Consider the following 15,937-nt stretch of genomic DNA (forward strand, 5'->3'; position numbering starts at 1 on the left):
CTAATCCTGCCCCTTTCTAAAAATTTATTTACAGTGGTACCTCGGGTTAAGAACTTAATTCGTTCTGGAGGTCCGTTCTTAAACTGAAACTGTTCTTAACCTGAGGTACCACTTTAGCTAATGGGGCCTCCCACTGCCGCCACACGATTTCTGTTCTCATCCTGAGGTCAAGTTCTTAACCTGAGGTACTATTTCTGGGTTAGCAGAGTCTGTAACCTGAAGCATCTGTAACGTGAGGTATGACTGTATTGGTGGGTGTTTTTATTTTTGTAAATCTACCAAAGAATAAACATAAGTTTGGGATTAAAGGGTTTTCTCAAGACTTTGGAGGGCATGTGTTCTGTGTTCTCTTGGTGTCGTGGTGGAGGCACTTGCCCTTCTTCTGATAGGAAATGCCCGGGGGAGGGGGACATGCAAAAAAAATGGGGGTTTATAGGATGGTCAGTTGTGGGGAGAGTGAGAAATGTCCGTGTGTGTTCATCTGAGGAACATTGGAAGGTAAGTGAGAATGTCGCCTAGAAGGGCCTTTGGTCTGATCCAGCAGGTTCTTTTTATATTTCCTTTGCAGCCCGAAGCATAAAGGCATCCTTTCTGCAGATGTAATTTCTGCAAATGAAATTTCAACCTGGAAAAAACCATATATGACATATGAAAGCAAAGTAAATAGAGTGCTGTAACCCGCCCTTCCACCTGCCTTTTAGGTTCCAAGTGGCTGGTGTGGACAAGGAGAGGAAACCAAAATACTGGTCACCTGGGCCCCTGGCACCCAACCCACTTTATTTAGCCTTTGGTTGTTGTGTTTTTAAAAATCATTTCTCTTCTGGCACAAATCTCATTTTGGAGATCCACTGAAAACAATAATCAGATTATTCCAAAATCCCCAAACAGAGGCAGATTCTTTTGGCAAGGTAAATAGAATAAATCCCACATGTGCCAACTTTCCCCCTTTCCTTCCTGACTTTGCCAGGAAAGAAAATAGGTCAAGAGGGAGGGGCCAGTCAGAAAACGCAACCCAGTGAAGTTATTTCCAGTCCCTCTCCCCCCCCCTTCTACTGATCCTTCCAAAAAAGCAGGACAAATATTTCTCCTCTAGAAGCAAATAACTGTTTTAGCAGAATGTCTTCAGTGCTGAAGTGATGGTGATGGCAGCAGAGACCAGCCTTGCGAAAACCCTGTAAGTTGGAGATTTTTTCCAAACTGTTTTACTATATTTGCAGACATGTTAGAAGTTCAATTTTTCTCCATTTATTATCGGGGGTATCAGGAAGGGTTTCCTCAAGAGTACAGATATCGTATGCACCTTTCACGAAGGAGAGTAGAAGGGCTGAAAGGGAAAATGGTGGTCAGAGTTAATTTAATAAGGATCATGGGAACATAAGAAGACCCCTCTCAACCAGGCCAATGGCTCATCTAGTCCAGCTATCCTTTCTCACAGGGTCCACCTGGAAACTCTCAGGTAGGAACCAAGCACAAGAGCACTCTCCTCTCCTGTGGCTTCCGGCAACTGTTATTCATAAATTTTCCCAATCCTCTTCTAAAGCCATCCAAGTTTATGGCCATCCCTGGAGGGAGTTCCATGGTTTAACTATGCCACGTGTGAATCTTTCAGCATTCTGCTCATGGGATGTCTATGAGTTCTGGGGTTGTGAGAGAGGGAGGAAACTTTCCTCTATACACTTTCTCCATGCCATGCTTCATTTTATCTTCTATCATGCCACCTCATTTTTAGTTGACAAGAAATAAGCAGAGCCTCAAATATATAGCAGAACAGCCACGAAGAGCCAGGTTTTGTGAGGTTGTGGAAATAGCGACAGACTGAACTTTCAATTCAGGTCCCTGCTTGTATGTGAATCTTTAACCAATCACTCTGTCTCTGAACCTGATCTACCCCACAGATGATGATGATGATGATGATGATGATTTATTTGTAACCCCCCCCCCCCGGCTGGGTTTCCCCAGCCACTCTGGGCGGCTTCCAACAAAGATTAAAAATACATTAAAATGTCACACATTATAAACTTCCCTAAACAGGGCTGCCTTCAGATGTCTTCTAAATGTCAGGTAGTTGCTTATCTCTTTGACATCTGATGGGAGGATATTCCATAGGGAGGGCGCCACTACTGAGAAGGCCCTCTTCCTGGTTCCCTGTAACTTCACTTCTTGCAATGAGAGCTGATTGCAGGGTGGGGACCAAAGGGGGATGAACTACCCCAGAAGGAGCACTGCATGCCCCCACCAGAGATACTACCCCTCCCATAACACCCTATGCACTCCAGAATATGCGTAATTAATAAATAATATTATTTAGGCCATGTGACATAATTCTTATTTAGGTGTTTCTTCTGGTGTAGAAAGAAAGATGCACATTGTAGCTTGAATCAAGGTCAAACTTTTGTCTGCTCATTGGAACAATTTCACTTGAAATGGCTTGGTGGGATCGACATGTACTTTAGTTGTATGCAGCCATGTTCAACTTGGAAATCAATAGAGCCACCATTGAGTAAAGTTTACTTGAATACCACCTTTCTTGTGTCCTTTCTGCCTCTCTCTTTGTCAGTAATCTCAGCCACTGTTGTGTTATAAGTCTGGTGGTGCGGCGGGGAGAGACCCAGTGTCGCTGGTGTGTCTGGTGGTGCAGATTGCAAACATCTCCAAGGCTTGCCAAAGGGTTAAGGGCCTTAACAAAGGACTTTTGACTGAGCCTTAAGATGAATTACCCATTCTCTTCCTAGGCCAGTGGACTTCCTCGTACTGTGCGTGTGCGTACCGTATATGTCACTTTTGTCTCCCCTGCAATCTCTCTCTCTCTCTCTCTCTCTCTCTCTCTCTCTCTCTCACACACACACACACACACACACACACGGAAGAGAACTCTTTCATCTCCTCTTCTGTCCCATGAAAGAAAAAGAGTGCAGAACAAATAAAGTTATGGGTTGTGGGCCAGAAGTGGGTTAGTTAGAATTTTTTTTAGTGGGGTTGCTGACCTGTCAGAAGCTATGTTATTGAAATTGGTTTGGGCAGCTACTTTTAACCCTCCACTTCTTTCAGAAAAATGCTGTTTCCTCTTAGTTTTTACATCTTGTTGTTTCAATTTGATCGTTGTTAGCCCTGAGATGTACGAACATAGGAGTCAGACTTCTGGCTCACAATGACTAGCCACAGCTCTGCAGGGCTTCAGACTAAGGTTCCTCCAAGCATCGATGTGGAGATGCCAGGGACTGAACCGGGGGAGATCCTTCTACGATTCTATGGAAAATGTGACGTAGGTGCTTCACCGCTGAGCTGCTGTCCTTCACCTAAAAATAAGGGTGGGTCCAGTTAAAAAGCACAGGAAGTGGCCATATGGTATGTTGGAATGCTGTTGTATCCACCCTAATACCGTCTACACTGGCAGAGGCTCTCCAGGGTTTTAGGCAGAGGCTCTCCCAACCCCACCTGGAGATGCCAGGGATTGAATCAGGATTTAAGGCGGATGGATTTAAGGCAGATGCTCTGCTATGGATCTAGATTCAGGTAGGTAGCTGTGTTGGTCTGATACAGTTGAAATATATTTTAAAAATTTAAAAAAAAGTCCAGTAGCACCTTAGAGACCTACTAAGTTTGTTCTTGGTATAAGCTTTTGTGTGCATCTGAATAAGTGTGCATGCACACGAAAGCTCACACCAAGAACAAACATAGTTGGCTTTGCTATGGAGTTGCAGCTCTTTCCAATAGCTCTGCTGCAGAAAGCAGGCACTGCAAATGTTTTAAAGAAACACATGTAAAACATATTTAAGTCAGTGCAAGGTTTTGAGAGGGTTAAGTCATGCAAGGAGTGGATGTGTGCTTTCCTCTGATGAAGGCCCTACATTTCTTGCAAAATCTTCTCCACCCCTTTCCCCCTTTTTCATCTCTCTCCTCCACCCCCGCTTCCCACATTTAAAGCGCTATGGTGCCACTTAGGATAGTTGTGGTTTCCCCCAAAGGATTCTGGGAGCTGCAGTTTAGCAGGGAACTCTGGGAAATTCAGGTCTGTGAGGGGAATAGGAGCAGGGAGTCTCCTAACCAATTCTCAGCACCCTGAACAAACTACAGCTTCCATAATTCTTTGAGGGAAGCCATGGCTGCTGAAAGTGGTGTCATGGTGTTTTAAACATGTGTTGTGAATGTGGCCCAAGTTCAGGAGGACATCTGACTGAGAAATGTGAACACACTGGGGACAGTTTTTGTCCAGAATATCCCCATAACATGAACTCTCTCCACTTCCCCAAGCAGGGCAATATTTGCTTGGCGTGTGAGCATGTGTGGTGATACCCGATTATTATCGATTAAGGATATTTCTTGACCATCTTCGACATTGTATTCCAAGGTAGTGTCCAATCATTTGAAAAGCAGACATCAAAACATAAAATTATAGTACAGTGTAAAATGCAGGGGATAAACCTTTATATATGCAAAAGCAGGGCCATTAGAGAAAGCCAAACCATTTGTCCATCGAGCCGTGTTGTCTGTTCTGAATAGCAGCCACTCTGCAAAGACTCCAGCAATGAAGGGTCGTGGCCACAGCACTTGCTGCTTCCTCACCCTTTTTCCACTGGAGATGCTGCCCAGGATGAACCTGAGACCTGCTGCATGCAGGAGAGATGCTCTGGCTCCTTTGATGATATTTGGATTTAGGTAGTGATTTCAGGGTGTTCAAAGTGCTCAACTTAAATTTATCATGCTGATCCTTAAGATGAACCTGTTAGACTTGGCAATGTTATTTGCCCCATAGAGGTGTAGGACCTGAGCCTGAGAGACAAATTGCGACCTAAGGCCTGAATTCAAATTATTCAATAAATAAATAAATAAATAAATTTATATACCACACTTCATCCAATGATCACAGGGCAGTTGGCAGTATAAAAACACAAAAACCACGTAACTTCATAGCAAAACAATCACCCCCACCCCAGAAACATTTAAAATACCATTGATTGTTTAATCAGCCAAAGACCAGAGTGAAGAACATTTTCACCTGTCACCTAAAGATATGTAATGAACAGGGGCATCTTAAGCATATCCAGTGCTGTGGTGCGAAGCTCCCTCTGGTGCCCCCCCCCCCCGTTTCCCAGAGTTTTTTAGGGAGGACGGCAGGGCTGCCCACCTTGCCGCTTCATGCCACGGTGGCCAAGGCAGACAGAGGCTCCGGGCATGGTGGAGGTGGGCGAGGGCGGTGAGCTATGCCGGGAGGCGCCGCATCCAGCCTCTGCCTCTTCCCTGGCGCCCTCCAGAACTTGGCGCCCCTGCGCCCTGCACTACTAGCCTCTATGGGTAAGACAATGAAGGCATCATGTGAGCCTCCCTGGGGAGAGTATCTGACGAATGGGGAGCCACCACAGAAAAGGTCCCATCCTTGTGCTGCCACCCTCTTTCTTCCAAGGATTGGAAGGTTAAGCCTTCACCAGATACTGTACTGTTTGTAGAACACCCATGATTTTCTAACTAGCTGTGAGGACTAAACATTTTATTTTTTAAACAGACAAAAACAAACAAACAAATTACCAAACAAGCACAGGAATTGCTGCCCAGTTGAGTCATGTTGACATGTTCCAGCTTTGCGACTGCATCAGGCTAGGTTGCTCACAGCCCAGCAGTGCTGAGTCTCAGGTCTGGGAGCTGAATGTGGCCCTCCTTGGAACTTGCCCCAGGACACACCTCATTGCCAGCCAGAAGGTTGGCGGTTCCAATCCCCATGATGGGGTGAGCTCCCGTTGCTCGGTCCCTGCTCCTGCCAACCTAGCAGTTCAAAAGCACATCAAAGTGCAAGTAGATAAATAGGTACCACTCTGGCAGGAAGGTAAACAGTGTTTCCATGCGCTGCTCTGGTTCACCAGAAGCGGTTTAGTCATGCTGGCCACATGACCCGGAAGCTGTAGACCAGCTCCCTCGGCCAATAAAGCGAGATGAGTGCTGCAACCCCAGAGTTGGTCACCACTGGACCTAATGGTCAGGGGTCCCTTTACCTTTAGGATGTGCCCTTGAACTCTGATGATGCTTCTTTCTTGCCTGGATGGAGGGTGTGTGTGTTTGTGGGTGTGGGTGTGTAGAAACCAGGCTACAAGTGAAATTTACATTTGTTGCTCTGCCCCATTTTTTTGCTCTCTGGTATGTGGCCCTTGGAAGGTTGTTCAGAACAGAATGTGGCCCTCAGGCTAAGAAAGGTTCCCCACCCCTGGACCAAGTTACTGGGTACCAATGGTAATATTTTATCTCTGGGAAGCATCTCTGTCCTGAGTTTATAATTCTGCAACTCCATTTGGGTACATTGCTGGATTAAAGCTGCCTTATACAGCCCAGACTGTTTTTCCACTTAGCCCAGCAAGTGGCTCCCAAGCATCTCGCCAGATCTTCTTGCTGGAGATGGCAGAGGTTGAACCTGGTACTTTATCCTTGTAAAGCAAATGTTCCATCACTGAGCTATGGCGTTAACCGGGCCCTTGATTGGCTGTCTCTTTTTCATTAGTTTAAGACATCTGGTGCTGTTAGAATTTCCAGCTGAGCATCGAAGGGTATGGTTGACTCAGAAAGCTCAGAAATGATATTGTAGTGTACCTTTGTACTTAAGCATTACCTGCATGAGTCCTTGCTTTCAAAAGCTTCGGGGACGAGGTGCCTGTGCCAAAAAACAGCAGATACATCATAATGGTAATTGCTCACTTAACTGCTGTGTATATGGCGTTATGTCAGATCATGCTACAAAAGGAATTCTGCTAAGCTCTGATCCCCTATAAACAAGCAAGGTTAATACACTGCCCAACCAATAAGGTCTTGCAAGCAGTCTTGTCTAGTTTTCTGGTTGTGCCTGTTTGATAATGATGCACACAGAGACATATAAGCTCAGCTAACTAGCCAGGCTAGAAGCCTTTGTTGCTCCTGCATGTAGTGTCTCATTTGGCCTGTACTCCACATTTTTTAATGCAAATCTTCAGGTGTGCACTAGCTGAACAAACATAATGTGTTAGCAGGCCTTTTGGCACCAGCTTTAGCGTGCTTGTGTTTTGTTTTAGCAACGTAGAAAGCTGCCTTGGACTCAGTGAGACCATTCGTCCATCTAACTCAGAATTGTTTGCACTGACTGGCAACAGGTCTCCAGGGTTTCAGATTATTTTTTTATTGGGAATGTATTCTGAAACACATTCTTGACACAATAATAGTGTATTAGTGGTGGATTTATTTTGCTTTAGTTTGTTCTGTGATGCTTCCTCAAGGCTACCACCAGGACATTTTTTTTTCCATCTGGAACCAGCCAGAACCCAGTTCTGAGGAGAAAACGGTGCTCCAAAAACAGAGACACCCCCGTCTCCTTTGATCAGCAAAGTAGCAGACACGTGGTGTACAGTTCGTTGCTAGCTCCCTACCAATGTAACTTTAGCTCATTTAGAGCAAATCCAGTTTCCAGCAGTAAAAAATACACCATACAATATAACACAAAAATGAAAAATACAGTCTGGGGGGTGGGGTGGGGAATAGAAGAAGGAGAATAACAGTAGACAGTAGATATAGGCTATCTCCAGAGCAAGTGTTGTAAACAGCAGCTGTGCTGTTCTGGTAGCTCCCTGACAAGCTCTCAGGTGGGCACGATTGACATTCTAAGAGAACAAGGGAGGTGTTCTTGGTGAGTTAATGGTGAGTTCCTGCACCTCTTTTTCTAGAAAAATAGCACTGGCTGCCACATTATTGCTGCTGATCAACTAAGGTTTCAGTGCAACAAAGGTGGGACAAGAATAAAATGGACCATTTTTGCTCAGGATGGAAGGTTCTGTTAGTTCTGGTTTTCTTAGTTTCTCAATTTTCCAATCTTAAATTTGCTATTCCACATTTCTGCATAAATTTTTTTAAAAATACTCTTATGAAAATTAACGAGCATTTTAATGCAAATTTGTCTCCTTAAGCACATTTTTGTATGCAGTTTTAACTTATGTACACATTTTTTTGCAAGTAAATACCCTGAAGGTAAAACAATTTGTATGTTAATTTTACCATTATATTTATTTTTATGCACGATTTCACCTCATGTAATCACTTTTGTAAACATTGCTTGGTTGGAGAACTGGATCACAAAGTTCAGAGAGTGTGAATTCCAAAGGACAGCTGTGTTTCAGTTCACATGAGTGTGAATTTGGTAGATTTGGCTTTAAATAAGATAAAAAGTAAGCTCTACCATCCCAATGGAATTTCAACAGGAAGTTACAGGTGTCCTTTTTATTGTGCATTCATGATGATTTGTGCTCATGATGGCATTGGTGAAGTTACATGCCACCCTGCTTTCAACACCGTTTGCATCTGCAAAAGTTTCAGGGCAGACACGGTTCCTTGGTTTCCAATCTGTCTGTGCTTTGTAGCTTCCTCCTGAAATCCTGTGAAGTGTTCCAGGGTTGTTGGGGATTTTGTGGTCTCAGTTTCATTGCGCTGTAATGCAAGAGTTCCCCTCTGAACAATAGCAATGTGGTGACATCAGGGAAGCAATGCAAAAGGAAAAAAGCAGAATGATGTGTGGACAGTCTAGTATACATCCACCACCAACACACTATTACTGTTTCAATCGCGTCAGAAGAAAACAGAGCAGAAAACCAGCCTGGAGGGGTCCATAGGATGATTCTCTCTGCTTTCCCTCCTGTCTGTCCTTTCCCCCCACCTTCAGAGTGGCTGTGGGTGGGTAAATGGGATTCCTCTGGGAGTTAAAGGTGGCAATACAGAACATGGAGATTTGACTCCATACCAGATTAAAATGTAATACAACTTGGAGTTGCCCCCGAAATCTGGGTGAGTTGCCGACGACAGTTGGGGCGGGGGGAGAAGACTGTGTGGATAACAGGTGAAATCCACCCCACCCCCACTGTCAGTCCATCAAAAGATGGTTGCTCTATCTACATTCGGTTTCCTTCCAGAGATTTGCGAGGGAGCACTCTCTCCCCCCCCCACTCTAAGTCCTTTTGTCCATCCTTTGTAATGGAAAGAATCCCCTCCTAAATCAATTCCATGACACTGTTATTGTTTCTCCACTAAGAGTTTTTAAACTTTCCCCCCTCCCGAGGTCAGGAATGTGGACAGTTGCTATTGGGGCGGTGGAGCCTGGGTGGTTGGGGGGGTGTTGAAGGGTCAGCCTGTCTCTGTGGGTCATATGACAACAAATCCTTTTGAGAATATCTACCCTTCATCACTGCCAATATTGTCTTTTGCCAGCAGGGTCCTGGCACGGACCTTGAATGGCTCTAGCTTCGGCCTCTGTCCACTGCATCGGTCAGCATCTGGGAATGGACAGAAGGGCATTGTGTGTGAAAATAGCTTTGTTTTTGGTCACAGCTGCCCGGGTTTGGACTAGGACTGACCGAAGTCCTGGTGGGTGGGAGAGAAAGGAGGGAGAGGGGGGATTGGGAAAGTATGGGTCAGTGCTTCCTAGAGGGTTTTCCCACCCCTCCAGGCCAAACACTTCTGTGTCCAGACTTTAGAGAGCCTAGCTGAAGAATTTGGAAGGGGTCCTTCTCCCCTCCCCCCTCCTTTCCCCTCTTTCTTTTAAAGTGATGGAATTTATTAGGGGCGGGAAGAGGATAAAAAGAAAACTCCTCCCATTATTATTATTTTTTAAAAAAAACATTCAAAGAATTAGGCCAGATGTATAGAGGATCTGTAGAATTTAGAAACTTATGCTGCGAGTTAAATGAGGGATAAAACACCTTGAGCCACAAAGTACAATGAAGATATCAAGCTGTCTTCTTCTTTTTAATTGAAGCAGTATTTTATGGAGAGCAAAGGGTTTTTGCATCAGATGGCGCAAGTCACTGTGAGAGTTTTCCGTGGGCCTGTAAGAAACCAGAAGAGTCTATCCTAAATAAATGGAATATATAAAAAGACTAAAGGATGGAAGTAGTTACCCATCTTTCATACTTTCTTTTATCCTTTCTGAATCTTCTTACATTCACCCCATTGGATGTCCAGAGTTATGAACTGTGTACCTTGCACCTGTATGCCTGCCTTGTTGCCTTCAGATGTAGTGGAGGATGCTACCCAAGTAAGGACACACTGCCCTGTTGCTGGTCTTTGAATTATAATTCAGCCACCACTCCAGGTGGTGGAAGAATTGGAGGTGGGAGTACAATATTGTCCTTTGCCATAAGGGGCTAAATGGTTTAGTGTGGTTATTTCCATGCTACAGACATGCCCCACTTTCCAGAGACCTACCTATCAGGATGGCATTGACCTAACAGGTTTTAAACTGTCAATATAGACATGTTAAATTGAATTCAAGATGTTGTAACTGTGCAGAGATTGTGAAAAATTGACTTCTCTTTGTTGTCCTGTTTATAATATAATATGGAGATATCTGGAACAGTATCTTGCCGTCACTGTTTTTCTTTTATTTGTAATCAAATCAACCAACAATTGATTCTTTTTAGCCAATAGCAATGGATATCTAATAGAAAAGGCATCTTCAAAGGTATGCCACAGGTTTCCCCCTGCAATACGTTGGCTTGTTTTACTGATCGCTGATAGCATAGATCATGGGCCAGCCCTGTTGCATCCATAAATGCTTATGTGTCCGCAGGAGCCTTCCCTGGCACTCCCTCAGGGGTCCCCTCTTGCCAACTAAAATTAGGGGGTTGTATCCATTGTTAGTCCTACTCAAAGTAGACTCATTAAATTAATGAACTTGTCTAATTAGGGTTCATTAATTTCAATGAGTCTACTCTGAGTACAAATTCTTTCAATACAACCCTAAGCTTGAAAGAAACATTCTATTATAGCTAATAGAATAGCTTGTGGTTTCCTATGGTGTTTATCTACCTTTGTGTATTTAGAAATTTGGTTTCCCCTCCACTTTTGTATTTGTTAATAATTTGGAAAAAGTGGGGTTTTTGTTTATGCTTTTAAAAAGAATAGCTTGTGGTTATGCTTAGCTATGGTATGTGTATGTCATGCCCATGATCGTTTCTCTAGTTTACAAATCTTTTCAAAGACTCAAAATGGGTTGGCAACCCCTCACATAGATTTTGATATCCTGTACCCCATTGATCAAATTAATAATGTGTTGGGTCCCCCTTCGAATAATCACTACTCCAAACAAGCCTGGGTGCTTCCAGATTGGAGCTTAATGTTTAAAATGGGTCTGGAAGGGTAAATCAGGATTAAATGTTGGGGCAGAGGAGAGATACAATCCGGTATTTTGATACCAGTGACATTGTGCGGATAATGATAATAGTAATAATAATAATAATAATAATAATAATAATAATAATAATAATAATAATAATAATTTATACCCTGCCCATCTGGCTGGGTTTCCCCAGCCATGCTGGACGGCTCCCAATCGAATATTAAAAACACAATACAGCATTAAACATAAAAAACTTCCTGAAACAGGGCTGCCTTCGGTTGTCTTTTAAAAGTAGGATTTTCCTTGTCATCTGATGGGAGGGCATTCCACAGGGCGGGCACCACTACCAAGAAGGCCCTCTGCCTGGTTACCTGCAACTTCGCTTCTTGCAGTGAGGGAACCACCAGAAGGACCTCGGTGTCCGGGCTGAATGATGAGGGTGGAGACGCTCCTTCAGGTATACTGGACCGAGGCCGTTTAGGTCTTTAAAGACGCATGAGCAGCAGTACCCATCCCACTTGGAAGCACCCTCTGTATATTTGATGGGGCTTTTCCAACTGATGTGTCTGTGTTCAGGTCTGTTGTGCAACATGCCACTGATGCAATAATAGTGCATTAGTGGCAGAATTGTCCTGGACCACACACACAACATTTTCCAGTTGTTCTGTGATGCTTCCTCGGTGTTTCTGCATTGTTGCCGTCTTGAGAGATGGGCACTCTTGCACTTCAGCACAACAAAGGCAGGGCCAATAATAATAATAATCTGGGACATCTGGCATGTGGAAAGTTACAGAATTTCAGGAGAAAGTTATGGGATGTGTTCCAATGCAGCTGTATGTTTGCCCTGAAACTTTTGCAGGTGCAAATAGTATTGAAGGTAGGATTTTATATAAATGCACAGTAAAAAGGACGCGTGGAAGGAGGCAGAAACTTTCTTCCAAGAAAGTCGTGACCAGCATTGTTTGGCCATGCTTCAATACTTAGAAATTTTGTTCCCCGAATTGTAATAATAGAACATCTTGACAATGTCATCCTCCTCAGATCATTATTCTCCTGTGTTCTCCTCTGGCTTCTTCCTGGCTTCACCATCGTTTTTTGGAGAGGAGAGATCAGCAGAATTTACGTAACTGTAGGTTGCCTTGGTGCTTCTTTTCTGTTTATTTGAAGAGGCATTTCTGGTCCACCTGCATCTGAGCAACATATTTATTATTTGAAGCTGCTTTTAAATGTACACAAAAAAAGTGCACTGAGCATGATGGGAAAGTCGTGGGCTGTAACCTTTGTCCATTTTCAGCCAACAAATCATACCAATTAACATTAGAGTTTGCAACAGATGAGCCCTATGCCTGGTCCAGCTGGGCTCTTTGTATCTTGGTTGCTTTGACCTTTTGAAATATGTCGTATAAATTGATGGTGAGTTACAAAACATAATGTCCAGAACACAAGAAGCAGTACAGTGGTACCTTGGGTTACATACACTTCAGGTTACAGACTCCGCTAACTCAGAAATAACTCAGAAAAAAACTTTGCTTCAGGATGAGAACAGAAATCGTGCTCTGGCGGTGTGGCGGCAGCGGGAGGCCCCATTAGCTAAAGTGGTGCTCCAGGTTAAGAACAGTTTCAGGTTAAGAACAGACCTCCGGAATGAATTAAGTTCTTAACCCAAGGTACCACTGTAGTTCCATTCTATTTTGTGCTGGCCAGCACACATTCAAAGTACTGGGACCAGTTCTAGATGCCACATCTTAAGAACTTTGACAAACTGGAGTGTTTCTAGACTATGGCGATCAGGTGGTGATGTACAGCTGAGGTGGGCACTGTTGTGTTAGGATAACCAAGTGAATCCTTAGCAAATTGGGGGAAGGGGGGGTTTACTTGGTAAGGCTGTCCAAATGTCAAAATTGGTGACAGGAAAAGCTGCGGAAGGCAGCAAGAGTGCTTCCTCCATACTTGGATTGCTTCCAGGCTCAGGAGTAATACTGTAAATGGGTCACTGAAATGTTGCAGAGTGGCCTCCCCTCCTTTTTATTTTAGTGTGTTTCTACCAAAAAGAATAAATCTGAATCTGAATTAAATTGGGGAGGGGCTGGCTTTTTGTTGCCAATGATGCAAAGAACAGCAACAAAAATGAAACAAAACTGCACTGTGGGAAGACTTGATCTCCCACACTAAAAGCACCCTAGATGCTTGCTAAAAAATTACCATTCTTCCTGCTCTCCTGGTTTCTCTGGGGCATCTTCAGAATGTCATCCTCAGTTTGTTCTCCTGTGCTTCTTCTTGTCTCTTTTTCCTGTCCTTTCCCAGTTGCTTTTATAGGTTTACAAAACTTTTTTTTTTGGGGGGGGGTGGAGAGAGAAGAGACTGGCACCTCAAATTCTGCAGCTGTAAAAATGGAGGCAGACATCCTTCTGCTGGCATTGCAGTAAATCTGAATGTTTTGAGAATTCAAAATGTCTTATTTTGGTCTGGAACTGCAAAACAATGAACAAGAGAAAAATCCTGGTTCCCTAGCATGTTGAGATTTCCACCAGCAGGCATGCCTTGGACTAATTAAACAATATATGCCTTTTAAACTGTGTGTGTTTTGGGAGTGTTGTTTTTGTTTGTTACTATGGAATATAGGGGACGCGGGTGGCGCTGTGGGTAAAACCTCAGTGCCTAGGACTTGATGATCGCATGGTTAGCGGTTCGAATCCCCACGGCGGGGTGCGCTCCCGTCACTCGGTCCCAGCTCCTGCCCACCTAGCAGTTCGGAAGCACTCTTAAGTGCAAGTAGATAAATAGGTACTGCTTTATAGCGGGAAGGTAAATGGCGTTTCCGTGTGCGGCGCTGGTCCTGGCTCACCAGCTGCAGCTTCGTCACGCTGGCCACGTGACCCGGAAGTGTCTTCAGACGGCGCCAGCTCCCGGCCTCTTGAGCGAGATGAGCGTGCAACCCTAGAGTTGGTCACGACTGGCCCGTACGGGCAGGGATACATTTACCTTTACCTTATGGAATATAGTTTTGTGTTTTTATATTGTAAATGCCCTGTCATCCTTGGATGAAGAGTGGCATAGAAATAAAATTAATAATAATAATAATAATAATAATAATAATAATAATAATAATAATAATAATAATAAATAGGTAATGATGATGGAAGATGCAAGATGCTTGGGCATGCTTTTGACCTTGATATGCTTTTGGGAGAATAAAATGCGTTGGTTGACATTTCAGTTGAGAAGAAGCAAATAAGTGAAAGGGGCTAAGACTAGTGCCTTCTTCCACAATACTACTGCTTTGCTCCCAATGCCACACAAGGCATATGGGGCAAGATTTGTGAGCTCAGTCATCAAAATACAGTGGTACCTCGGGTTACAGATGCTTCAGGTTACAGACGCTTCAGGTTACAGACTCTGCTAACCCAGAAATAGTACCTCGGGTTAATAACTTTGCCTAAGGATGAGAACAGAAATCGTGCAGCGGCAGCGGGAGGCCCCATTAGCTAAAGTGGTACCTCAGGTTAAGAACAGTTTCAGGTTAAGAACAGACCTCTGGAACGAATTAAGTACTTAACCAGAGGTACCACTGTATAGGACTAGCTGCCTGAGAATCTGAGGTACCACTGTATGTAAGTCCTTTTGAGCGCCTTTTAGAGAGTGTCTTTCATGGCCTACGCTACAAATAAACATGCAACACATGCCTGGCCTAAATTAGTTTTGTGAGTTGGGGAGGGGGATCCCCTCAAACCCTAGAAATTAAAAAATTGTAAGACTTTGAAGATGTGTCTTCAGCCAGCCTGCCCAAGATGGATCTCTGTCTGTTCTCTCCCCTCTTCTTCCCAGCACACCTTGTGAAAGACCCTCTTTTCCTGTTACTTCCCACCCAGTTAGCCTGGCAACCTTCTGTCTGCCCAGGCCCAAGATTTCTCTTAGATGGGTCATCAACACCTTTTGTCATGTTAACCGTCTATCCCAGGTGAGGCCCGGGTTTATATTTTTCCGCTGGCCTCCAATCTTCCCTTCAATACTTCAAATAATAAAAACCCTACTATTTATTAATTTCTAGGGTTTAGGAGGGGTCTCCCAACTCATTATGTTACTGTATAGTGATTCAATATGTGCCATTTTTGCAAGCCATCGGACTTGGGGACTTTGAATACAGAACTTTTTCTTTCTTTGCTACTTGCCTTAATTAAAGGGGCACTCTCATGTCCGTTTAATCTGTTAAATTTGAAGAAGGATAGAACTTTCTTTATATATGCTACAACAGCAGCAAGAATACTCATTGCAAAGTACTGGAAGACACAGGATCTACCCACTCTGGAAGAATGGCAGATGAAGGTGATAGACTATATGGGACTGGCAGAAATGACTGGCAGAATCCGAGACCAGGGAGAAGAGTCGGCGGAAGAAGATTGGAAGAAATTCAAAGAGTATTTACAAAAATATTGCAAAATCAATGAATGTTAGAACAATGTCGGATAGAAATTAAGTGGTTTCCAGCTGTAATGTTTTAAGAGAATATGGAAAAAAGGTTTAGAACTAGGTTAAAGCTTATTGATAAGGATTTGCTGAACTAACAATTCAAATTGGAATACAAAAAAGGGAGGTATGAGGAGGTCTGGGAAGAAAGTTAAAGGAAAATAAGTTATGGAAAATTTGTGTGTTTTTAATTATTTTTATTTTTGTATTTTTTATTTTTCTCTTTTTGATTTTTGTTGTATTAATATTGAAAATTCTAATAAATATCTTTAAAAAAATAATCTGTTAAATTAGTACTACATTTCTTTTTTCTAAAAAATAAGATTAAAGAATGTTCTTATTATTTGCATTTTTGTGAGC

The 15,937-nt window shown here is 43.4% G+C and overlaps 1 protein-coding gene across 1 annotated transcript in view; it reads left to right on the forward strand.

The window, feature by feature from the left end:
* Positions 1-1,078: 1,078 nt before the first annotated feature.
* Positions 1,079-15,937, forward strand: part of CERCAM (cerebral endothelial cell adhesion molecule) — a 52,976-nt gene continuing 38,117 nt past the window's right edge. The window contains exon 1 of the mRNA XM_081896452.1: positions 1,079-1,174. Coding sequence (XP_081752578.1) covers positions 1,137-1,174 — 38 coding nt within the window. The 5' untranslated portion in view covers positions 1,079-1,136. The remainder of the gene's footprint in view (positions 1,175-15,937) is intronic.

The sequence above is a fragment of the Podarcis melisellensis genome (assembly GCF_964234715.1).
Source record: "Podarcis melisellensis genome assembly, chromosome: Z".
NCBI classification, from domain to species: Eukaryota; Metazoa; Chordata; class Lepidosauria; order Squamata; family Lacertidae; genus Podarcis; species Podarcis melisellensis.